Raw genomic sequence first — 10926 nt, 5'->3', positions numbered from 1 at the left:
GCAATGCAGTCTTTCTGCTGACAGTCTCACTAAACCCAGTACATGACGCAATTAACTATCCAGTTATGTATACTGAATTTCCTATATGGGAACAGGGAGCAAAGTGGCTCAGTTATCCATCATGCCATGTTGAGTCTCTAAGTTAACTATGCATTTGATGTATATCTAGTTAAATAGCATGTGGCCCGATTATGGCGGCCCTTCATGGTTCTTGTGATCTCAACTTAAGCCCTAACTACATAAGATGGGTTCATTTTTTTGTACTGAACCAATAATGACTATACGCTCAATAGTCAAGAGATACTCATAGCAAAATGCATATTCAATCAGCAATTGATTAATTGTGCACCAAAAAGAATTCACAAACTAAATCAAAGGTTTACAATTTTCCCAAAGTAGCATTAAAACAAGTTGAAATCTTCACCCAGTAAACAGCAATAGATCCTAATTTTTACTCAATCAATGAAAGTAGCTCCAAGGAGTTCATTATCAAGAAGTTCTACTCAATATGGCATATATAGAATTAGTATTGATGTAGAACTTCCAAGGAGAAGTTCGTTAACAAGAACTTTGCTAGATATGGGTATAGAAGTAAGGAGTTTCAAAATGAGAGGTTAATTATAATACTCCAAAAAACTGAAATCAAGTGGAGATATATAAAAAACAGAGAATTTTAAGAATATATGATGCTAGGCAGAGAGAATGAACATAAAGGATATCAATCAAGTTTAGGGAAGTAATCGTTGCAAGTCCCTTCGAAGTGTAAAGCACTCTGGTTAGAGAGAATGAAAGCAAAAGTTTCTTTAAAAGCAGAACTTAAACTTTAAAAATGGGACAGGATGAGTTCCCATGACGATTTTAAGTCCTTAAGCATATTATGTGCTAAATTTTAACAGTCATGTTCATGCAACCAGATTATCATAAGCATTAAAACTTATCAACTTCATTGCAAAATCACAGTCTTAAACACATTAAAAATATAGCTGCAACCACGCCACTGGATGAGAGCAATTCATATGCTACCAATTTGTCGTCCAAGAAAAAAAAATGCAAAGAAGCAAATAACAAGAGGCAGAAAGCCTTTCTAATCCTCCACTACTGTCAAAAAAATATAAGCACCGCGTTTATAAGAGGATACTTTATTTGTTCATTGTTATGGAGTAAACCACAAAACACAAATTCGCCAAGTAACACATTTAGCATAAGAGTAAACTACATATCCAAGTTGAATGTGTACAGAGATTTAAGACCTGCAAGATCCCGCAAGACCGTTATGTGTGAGCATTCCATACGATTGGCCTGCAACTCCACGTGCTTCTTACAAATTATCATCACTATCAGAGAAGTCCATAGCATCTCAACTCCTCAGTGCTGCGACCATTGAATACTCTTAATGTCAATACCATCCTTATACATCTCATACAGAGGGCTCAGTTCTCTCAATTTCTCCACCTGCCTCACAGTGAGCTCGACGGCCCTATCAATTTCCTCCTCAGTTGTGAACCTCCCGATCCCATACCTTATTGAGGTATGTGCCATATCTTCGTCCACTCCCAAAGCCCTTAACACATAGGATGGCTCCAAACTCGCACTTGTGCAGGCACTACCACTCGACACAGCTACCTCCTTCAGCCCCATCAACAAACTCTCCCCTTCAACAAAGGCAAAGGACAAGTTCAAATTCCCTGGATAGCGGCTCTCCTCACTCCCATTAACCACAACACCCTCTAATTTTCCTCTAATTGCATTCAACATCCGCTCCTGCAGCGCCCTAATCCTCTTATCATCATATTCCATTTCCTTCATGGCCAGCTCACAAGCAGCACCGAACCCAACAACCAAAGGCGTCGGGACTGTGCCACTCCTTATACCCCTCTCTTGTCCACCTCCATTCATCTGGGGCTCCACACGGATTCTAGGGCGCCTCCTCATATACAAAGCCCCAATCCCCTTTGGCCCGTAAATTTTATGCCCACTCAACGACATCAAACTTATATTCATCTTATCCACATCAATTGGAATCTTCCCCAAAGCCTGCGCCGCATCAGTATGCAAAAGCACGTTGAATTCCTTGCATAATTTCCCAATTTCCTCCATCGGCTGTATCACACCAATCTCGTTATTCACCATCATCACCGAGACCAGCCCGGTGTCGGGGCGAATTTCAGCCCGGAGCTTCTCCAAATCGATGAGCCCGTCGCTCTTGACCGGAAGATAAGTAATTTCAAAACCCTCCTGCTGCAAGTGGCGGCACGAATCCAAGACGCACTTGTGCTCCGTCTGCGTGGTGATGACGTGGCGCTTCTTCTCTTTGTAGAAGTGCATAACCCCCTTGACCGAGATGTTGTTGGATTCGGTGGCGCCGGAGGTGAAAATGATCTCCTTCGGGGAAGCGTTGATCAGCGCCGCCACCTGCGCCCGCGCCGACTCGACGGCTTTCTCGGATTCCCAGCCGTAGAGGTGGGTGCGGGAGTGAGGGTTCCCGTAGCGGGAGAGCAGATAGGGGAGCATGGCGTCGAGAACCCTAGGGTCGACCGGCGAAGTCGCCTGCATATCGAGGTAGAGGGGGCGGCCAGATATCTTCACTCCTTTCATCGTGACTCCGCTGGAATCCTCCTCCAGAGGCTCCACCGCGGCGGCGGCGGTTGAGAAAGGTTTGGGGAGGCGGCGGACGATTGCCGGCTGGATGAAATTGCGGCGGACGGCGGCGGAGAGAAACTTGGAGAACATCGTGGCTGTTGCCCTAACTTGTTTGATTTGGGGGAAACCTTCAGCTGCTCTGAGGTTAAACCTAAACTCTCAGAAATCTCAGATTCTACTAATTTAGAATTATTTTATTTAGAAAAATAGTTTACATAACGGGCTAAAGTCACCGTCACCAACTCGTGGGAATATCACCTGCGCTCAGAAAGTTGCCACGTTGCATTTTATTTGATCCTTTGCGTATGGGCCCGGATTTCTGTTTATCCAATTTATAATAATAATGGGCCTGACTTCATTTACATTTGATTTTTGTTACGACATTTTTTGGACTGTCCATGATGTTGGGTTGGACTGGACTGGATAAATTAAGAATTCGTATCAGAAACTGTACTTCATAAATAATGGTTTAATTAAGCAATTAACTACTATTTGACCAAACTTTATACTCCTACTATTTATGGCAATTTACTCTATATTAAATCTTTCCGTTCGCCTATCCTCATTATCAAAATAAATGAGGGTTACTAATTTACTATATATGCTCACTGCACTAACTTTGCTTCACTTTCAAAATTTGAAACCAATTTAGCAATATATTGAAGTTAGTTAGAATATTTGTTTTGTGATCTATGTTGGCAAATCACACTAATCGGATCATTATCGGGTCAACTTGATAACTATCCAACTCAATAAAACTTAATACGGATTTGACTTGTTAAAAAAATTGTCAACCCGAACACGAACCCAATCAACTACCTTGAAACTCGAACACGACTTGCACTCAACACGAGGTTTGTGATATAAATGGGCTAAAACGATAACGAACGAATCTGAAATTACACAATTAAAACCTAATATTACACGATTAAAGCGAATTTTAAACTTGGTTCACAATTTAACCTTACAATATATTACTATGAATTAAAATAAAGCACAATATTATTAAATTATAATTAAAGTAATAATATTATTTTGTAATAGGTTATGTATCCACCCCGAACTCATTTCAAAATTATTGGATTCTTAATGAATCAACCTAATAAATACATGAATCCAATAAGGCTTGACTAAAATCTATTAATTTTATGCAGGTTCATATCATGTAAAAAAACTGTCAGCTTTAAAGCTATGAAGCAAGAAATACAAAGGATAAGAAACTCATCACCTGATTATGTTATGTACTACATTTTAAATTATTTTTAATTATATAATAACAAAATAGATGTATTATTTTAAAAAAATAACTAATCATATGACATAGTTCTCGTATATATTTGTCACCATACCATTTTTTCGTATATATTTGTCCCCAACCCATTTATTTCTTTCAACTCTTTATAAAAAAAAAATGTACGTTAAAATATCTAATCCGAAAAATCTAATTCAAATTAAATCAAAATTATTTAAAATTCCTTTCAAAATTTTCAAATATTTGGATGGACTCGGATATGATTATTTGAAAAAAAATCGGATGTTCAGATTGGATATTTCAAAATCCAAATTATATATATTTGTATTTCTAATTAAAATATATGATTATAATAGTAGAGAAATCTATAATAGTAATTATAAACATAACAATTCGAAAATATGTGTTCAATAATTGTAATAGTATTTGGTAGTATAAGAGATTTTCAAATTTTGTTATTGAATTTTCAAATTTATACATTATTGGTAACCGATTTCAAATTTTAATTATACAATTTTGGTTGGAATTGAGTTTTATAGTTCAGATTTCGTATATTTAGACAATTTAAACCGGATTGAATCGATTTTTTGTAAAATTTCAAATTTTCTGATAAAGTCGAACTGAGCAATAATCCGAAATGCTCACCCTTAATTAGTGTGTAACCTAGAATACATTTTCAGTAAATGTGCATTCAAAAAAATTCCATTAAAGTTTGATAAATTCTTGATTGCGAAGTGTCGGTTGAGAACATGGGATTTATCAATAGACAGGCACTACTGGACAGCTCTCTCTCTTTCTCTCTCTCACACACATATGGCTGACTTGATTTGAGATCTGTTTCACGCATTCTGGCAGCAAATCAGCATCCTCATTGCTCCCTTTTATTATCTGAAAATCTCCTTTGACCTCACTCGCCCACCCACCGAAATCTCTCTTCCTTTCCACACTATCTAAGTAACCTATCAATTACTCATCACATTACCTTTTTTTCCACCTCTTTCATAAACACTGCTGCAAAAAACCACACCTTTTGCATCACGGATCTACGCCGCTCTCAGGTTTCGCCACTCTCTTTTTCCTTTGCCATTTTCAAGATTCCATTTTGATTTCGCGATTTTTTGGATCTGTTTATGGAAAATTATACTCCTAATTGCATTGTCTTAATCATCATTGCCCTTTTTGATCGCTCGTAAAAGTTACTCTTTCATCTCTGTTTGTTTAATTTTGCTCAGATTTCTTTTGCAGGGTTTCCAATTGAGTTGGATTTTCAGTTATTTTTTCCCGCAACTATTCATGTCTCCATCACTAGGGGATTTCACATGTTTCTGATCTGTTTGAATGTTTGTCTAATTTAAGTTGCTGTATTTGTTTACTGCCTCTTCTTTGGAATCATCATAGGATCTATTTGGATCTAATGAAACAGTGATCTAATGAGGAAATAACTGAGCAAAACAGATGCAAGTTATGGCTTTATCAAATATGTAATGGTGTTTTAGCATTATATTGTGTTTATTTTGGACTATTCTTCTATCAACTGATCATTTTGATACAGCAATTGCAGTTTTATTTTGATAATTTGTTTCTAACTTTGTATTGACTCTGTATTGTTTGCAATTTTGTTGATCTTGAGTTGTATATTTGTAATCCAACTCTTGATTTGTATTTCTTTCGGCTTTGCAGCCTTAGCTCATCACGAATTGGAGCTTTTTTCTGTGTGTGGTTCGAGTTCAGTTGGGATCATGTTCAAGCAATCACCTCGTAGAAACCAGAGGAATAAAGGGATCAAAGTGAAGCATGTATTGCAGATAAGTCTGCTTCTTGGAGTTGGGATCTGGTTGCTTTACCAGGTGCAGCAATCTCGCACTAAGAAGCTGTCTCTAGAAACCGCCGATGTTTCAGGAAAGATACAGGATGGGGCCGATAATATCAAACTAGGGCGGAAGGATCTCCAACCGAGGATAGATGGTGAGGATCAGTCGGAGGAACAAGAGCAGTTTGATGATGAAAACAAGCCAGATGACCGTTGGCAGGAGAAGGAGAAGCCAGCAGGAGAGAGTGAGAGTGAAGGTGATGGAAATGACGGAGCAGGGGATAGTAGGAGTGATGGTGAGGAGAAGGAAGTGAAGGGAAGTGAAGAGAATGAGAATGGCGAAGGTGATGTCAAAGAAAATGGGGACAGCGCTGAAAATGGAAGTGTGAGTAATGAGGAGAAAGACAATGGTGGTAGTGAAGGGGATATAAAAGAGTTTACGAGTGAAAAGAAATTGGAGGAGAATGAGAGCTCAACTGAAGGAATTACGGAGAATGTGAGTCTGGAAAAGAGTGAAGATACGACACAGCAGGACAACAGCGAGGAGGAGAACAAAACTGATGAAACTGCAGGACAGAATGAGAGTGAGGAGAACAAAAATGAAGAGACTGCAGGGAAGAATGAGAGCACAGAAAATAAGGGTGGAGAAACAACGGGGCAAAATGAGAGCACAGAGAATAAGGGTGAGGAAACAACGGGACAGAATGAGAGCAGTGAGAATAAGGGTGAGGAAACAACGGGACAGAATGAGAGCAGTGAGAATAAGGGTGAGGAAACAACGGGACAGAATGAGAGCAGTGAGAACAAGAGTGAGGAAACAACGGGGCAGAACGAGAGTGGTGAGAATAAGAGTGAGGAAACCACGGGACAGAATGAGAGCACCGAGAAAAAGAGCGAAGAAACCAAGGGACAGAATGAGAACAGCAATAAGAGTGAGGAAACGACGGGGCAGAATGAGAACAGTGAGAATAAGAGTGAAGAAACAACAGGACAGAATGAGAGCAGTGAGAATAAGACTGAGGAAACAACAGGGCAGAATGAGAGCAGTGAGAACAAGGCTGAGGAAACAACAGGGCAGAATGAGAGCACCGAGAACAAGACTGAGGAAACAACAGGGCAGAATGAGAGCACCGAGAACAAGACTGAGGAAACTACAGGCCAGAATGAGAGCAGCGAGAAAAAGAGTGAAGAAGCCGATGGACAGAATGAGAACACCAATAAGAGTGAGGAAACAACGGGGCAGAATGAGAGCAGTGAGAACAAGACTGAGGAAACGACAGGACAGAATGAGAGCACCGAGAATAAGACTGAGGAATCAACCGGGCAGAATGTAAGCACTGAGAACAAGACCGAGGAAACGACAGGGCAGAATGAGAGCGCCGAGAACAAGACTGAGGAAACAACAGGGCATAATGAGAGCACCGAGAACAAGACAGAGGAAACGACAGGGCAGAATGAGAGCACCGAGAACAAGACTGATGAAACGACAGGGCAGAATGAGAGCACCGAAAACAAGACTGAGGAAACGTCAGGCCAGAATGAGAGCACCGAGAACAAGGCTGAGGAAACGACGGGGCAGAATGAGAGCACAGAGAAGAAAGCTGAGGAAACAAGCAATGATAATGAGAAGAAAGAGACAACCAGTGAAGGGCAGAATGAGAACAAAAGTGAAGAGGGTGAGGGTGTGGGTTCAAATGAGACTCCTAACACCACTGAAAGCAATTCTGGAGAGAGTGGTAGTACCACTTCGTACAACGACAGCAATGGCAGCGATGCTGCTGGTGAAAGCAAATCATCTACACTTCCTCAAGAAGACAAAGAGGCTAATACGAACATTGACGCCCTTCCACAAGGTGGAGAATCCAACAACCATGAGGCCACCGCGTAAGGCCACTGCCATGTGATGTTAGTTTGTACTTGACAAGTCTTCTTCTTTGTTGGTTTAGATTCTTTTTCCTCTTTACTTTGTTATATATATTGCAAAAGCAATGCTTGTACTGTTTGTATCATTACTTACTGCTGAGACTTATCAAGCAGCATGCTGTATCCAAGTTTTTTTGCTCATTCATGTTCTTAATGTTTCGTGAATATAACATTGACAGTGTCTCCATTCTTATGCTACTTTTTTTTTGTAAGTTACAACTCACACATACCCGATGTGATTTGAACACTTCAGTCTATTGGTGGGAAGAGTTTTGAGTATTTAGTCTACAACAGTGATCTTCCGCCATTGTAGCCACCAGTAACTTTGTTTTCATTTCCATATGCTCAAACAATCTTCCTAAGCTACGCCATTTGATTCTAAATAGATGAAACTTTGGTGTGAGTACGTTTTTTCTTGCTGCATGTAATTTATTAAAACGGTAATTAGATCCGAATAACACTTCTTTTGTCAAATTCATATTTTGCACATGTGATGTACTTAACCGATTTGCCGTACATATCCAAACACAATTGTTTTGTGCATCAATGTTTTAACTTTTAACCTATGTGAACATTTTAAACATCCTCATTAATAAGTTGGAGACAATAGTGAGAAAAACCATTGAAAGTTTGAATGTTTGAAGACATCATTTTCAGTTCGTCACAAACCACAATTTGGTGAAAGTCCATATATTTAGCGACAATAGCCCTCCCCTTGTATTAATATGCGCATGTGGTAAAATAGTTTCTTTTAGAGCACACGAATATAAAGGCACAAATGATAAAACGCTTAAGAAAGAATACTGTATAGGCTGCTTCATGGATTCAACAATTTTCTTTCTTTAGCAAACACAAGACAAGTGAAATTGTAATCTGATACAGCTGCACAGAGGCAGGAAGAAACCCAATTCAATTATTCTTCAATTTCAGTTTCATTAAGAGAAAATAACAGATTATAAAGGAGAAACCATCAAAACCACATTCCAAATCCCCTGGTTCGAGAAATTATCAGCTGTCAACACAACATACTGTGGAATTCCAACAGTACAAGTTGCAATGTGCAGAAGAAACTAAAACACCAATTATTCCGACAGCCTTCTCATTGAATAGTCCAACAAATCAATGGTGCTTTACCTCAAATAGACCATCTGGACCTGCATTGCCACATATCCAAGTCAACAAAATTTGATCACTTTTTCAATCTAGAAATAAAATAAAACCACAAGCAGGATTTTAAGGTTGATGAATGTTCATATTTGCATTACTCTCATAAGGAAATTCATTAGATAATTTATTTATGCACCTATAACAATCATCTGTGAAGTTATATAATGTACTATGCCACCAAAAGTCCAAAACCAATAATGCCGTAAAGTTAAATAATGTATCTATGTGTATAGTTTGTAGGATGTCCTCAAGAATGTCCACACAGAACACCATCTATTCAGCGCAGTTTGCCTCATTACATAGAATAAGCATCTTGATCTTTTCAAATAAAAAGATTTTAAGTGTCCAACAGCAACAAATAGCTGAATTCCAATAACCAGGAGAAGTTACAAGCAACATCCAGTTATCTCGACTAGTTTCTTTTTTGACCTTGAATCTCTACTACATTCTATGAGAACAAATTCGGAAATATTACATTAGTCATATTAACAACGATTTCACTTTTGTCATGGATGGAGTATTTGGCAAAAGATTTGAGCCTCTAATACAAGTAAAATTATTTCAGAAATGTAAAACATGGTCATTTACGAGCATTCTCCCATATATTGACCCTCAGCAACACATGGTTGCTAATAAACAACTAAGCAAACTAACGACCAACATACTCTGGTCTTTATCGTGTTAAAAAGATTCCAACATCTTCTAATCAAAATTTAAGATTAGTCTAAAAATGTTCCCAATAAGTATTAACAGAAAGATAAATATTTCCATAAAGGCAACCATTTAAATATCCATACACATAAAACAGTAAACATACACCAAAACCAAACAAGATAGACAACATTGACAAAACAAGATACTATGAAAATAAATCAGAAGAAGATGGAAGCACTCACCCCAAGGAAACTCCTTGTTGCGGATATGCAAATACGGATATGCCTGCAACAAAAAAGTTATATCAGAGCAGAACCATTGACAACTCTGCAAGGCCTACAATTTTAGCATTGTAAATATAAAATAAATAAATAGAATATCAAATGCATTTGAGACACATCTAAACCAAATTCTTACAGGAGGTTCGTCATGGTGGGGATGGCCCTTGGAGAGGATAAAGACAGCGAGACCAGTGCATGCCACTATTCCCAAATATGTTATCTTCTCCCACTTCGAAGCCTCAGCTACATTCAACACCACGAAACAAACAACAGAACGCAATCAGATCAAATCAATCGAGTCCACATGTTTCAATTAAAACAAAGCAGTCAAAATCCTAGCCCATCAAAACCTAATAGAGAAGAAAATCCATACATAGGAGGACAAATGGCATCGAACCCCCAAATCCATTTTCCCCCAGATATAGAAATTAAAACCCTAGATTCCATAATCGCAACCCGAAAAACACATACCAGCTTCGTCGTGATGCGCCGAAGCGGAGAAAGAGCGCCTGGACGCGGGTGAGACGCGAGGGGTGGATGCGCCACCGCGTAGGGCTGAGCGGAGGCCAGATCTCATAATCGCCGAAGCCATTTTTGTGTTTTTTTTAATCCTTGTGTTTGTGCGTTATACCGATTTAAGGCTTCAGTTGAATCAGTATATATTGTGATAAAAAACGTGCTTCCTTAACAAATGAAAGTCGCTGGAAAATCCTTAAAAAGCGTTGCATAGTCGCATTGAAAAATAAAATATTTACTTGATTTCCACAAAATTTCAATCATTTACAAAAGCCCCCAGACATTTTCAGAAAATGGCAACGATACCACCCTCGTCAATTTCCATTTTTTTTCCAAGTTTAAAATTTAAATAAACTAGTTCAAGTTGTTTAAATTAATCTTGACGAGATTGGGTCTGTAGGCCCACATTGATTTTGGCTGTTTAGGGACTAAGAAATAACTCTAAATTTGAGGCAAATTTTAATTTATCTGAATTAATGCTCATGATTTTCTCTACTGAATGTTCAAAAATGACTTCATTACATTTCCAGAGGATGGAGGAAATGGAACACTTTATGCCCATCTTCTATGCCCTCCTACTATATACACACAAATATGATAAGTGATGATGAGATCCATTACTCATGTTTGAATGTATGTAGTAGGAGATAACATAAGTGATCTTCATTAGAATTGGAATGGGC

General features: G+C 38.6%; 4 protein-coding genes across 4 annotated transcripts in view; 1 reads left to right on the top strand and 3 right to left on the bottom strand.

The window, feature by feature from the left end:
- Positions 1–1099: 1099 nt before the first annotated feature.
- Positions 1100–2823, bottom strand: LOC125223059 (cysteine desulfurase, mitochondrial). Its single transcript, XM_048126021.1, has one exon. The coding sequence runs from the start codon at positions 2728–2730 to the stop codon at positions 1366–1368; it is 1365 nt and encodes a 454-aa protein (XP_047981978.1). The 5' UTR covers positions 2731–2823; the 3' UTR covers positions 1100–1365.
- Positions 2824–4690: 1867 nt separating this feature from the next.
- Positions 4691–7766, top strand: LOC125214869 (uncharacterized protein DDB_G0290685-like). The gene is made up of 2 exons (XM_048116075.1): positions 4691–4950; positions 5573–7766. The coding sequence occupies exon 2, from the start codon at positions 5632–5634 to the stop codon at positions 7588–7590; it is 1959 nt and encodes a 652-aa protein (XP_047972032.1). The 5' UTR covers positions 4691–4950; positions 5573–5631; the 3' UTR covers positions 7591–7766.
- Positions 7767–8445: 679 nt separating this feature from the next.
- On the bottom strand, positions 8446–10372 carry LOC125193465 (cytochrome c oxidase subunit 6a, mitochondrial). The gene is made up of 4 exons (XM_048091291.1): positions 10199–10372; positions 9864–9970; positions 9689–9731; positions 8446–8779 (listed from the first exon to the last, which is right to left on the bottom strand). The coding sequence occupies exons 1-4, from the start codon at positions 10317–10319 to the stop codon at positions 8745–8747; spliced, it is 306 nt and encodes a 101-aa protein (XP_047947248.1). The 5' UTR covers positions 10320–10372; the 3' UTR covers positions 8446–8744.
- A 244-nt stretch (positions 10373–10616) lies between these two features.
- Positions 10617–10926, bottom strand: part of LOC125187550 — a 1635-nt gene continuing 1325 nt past the window's right edge. The window contains exon 3 of the mRNA XM_048084166.1: positions 10617–10660. Coding sequence (XP_047940123.1) covers positions 10617–10660 — 44 coding nt within the window. The remainder of the gene's footprint in view (positions 10661–10926) is intronic.

The sequence above is a fragment of the Salvia hispanica genome, chromosome 1 (assembly GCF_023119035.1).
Source record: "Salvia hispanica cultivar TCC Black 2014 chromosome 1, UniMelb_Shisp_WGS_1.0, whole genome shotgun sequence".
NCBI classification, from domain to species: Eukaryota; Viridiplantae; Streptophyta; class Magnoliopsida; order Lamiales; family Lamiaceae; genus Salvia; species Salvia hispanica.
The sequence above is the reverse complement of the archived record's forward strand: the minus strand, read 5'-3'. Positions and strand labels throughout refer to the sequence as shown.

What these genes read in the sequence shown, in the direction of transcription:
- LOC125223059 (XM_048126021.1), bottom strand. Translation starts at nt 2,730, where the DNA reads ATGTTCTCCAAGTTTCTCTCCGCCGCCGTCCGCCGCAATTTCATCCAG.
- LOC125214869 (XM_048116075.1), top strand. Translation starts at nt 5,632, where the DNA reads ATGTTCAAGCAATCACCTCGTAGAAACCAGAGGAATAAAGGGATCAAA.
- LOC125193465 (XM_048091291.1), bottom strand. Translation starts at nt 10,319, where the DNA reads ATGGCTTCGGCGATTATGAGATCTGGCCTCCGCTCAGCCCTACGCGGT. An exon ending in CCCACCATGACGAACCTCCT is followed by an intron (nt 9,732 to 9,863) that starts GTAAGAATTTGG and finishes TTTTTGTTGCAG; the next exon opens with GCATATCCGTATTTGCATAT. An exon ending in CAACAAGGAGTTTCCTTGGG is followed by an intron (nt 8,780 to 9,688) that starts GTGAGTGCTTCC and finishes GTGGCAATGCAG; the next exon opens with GTCCAGATGGTCTATTTGAG.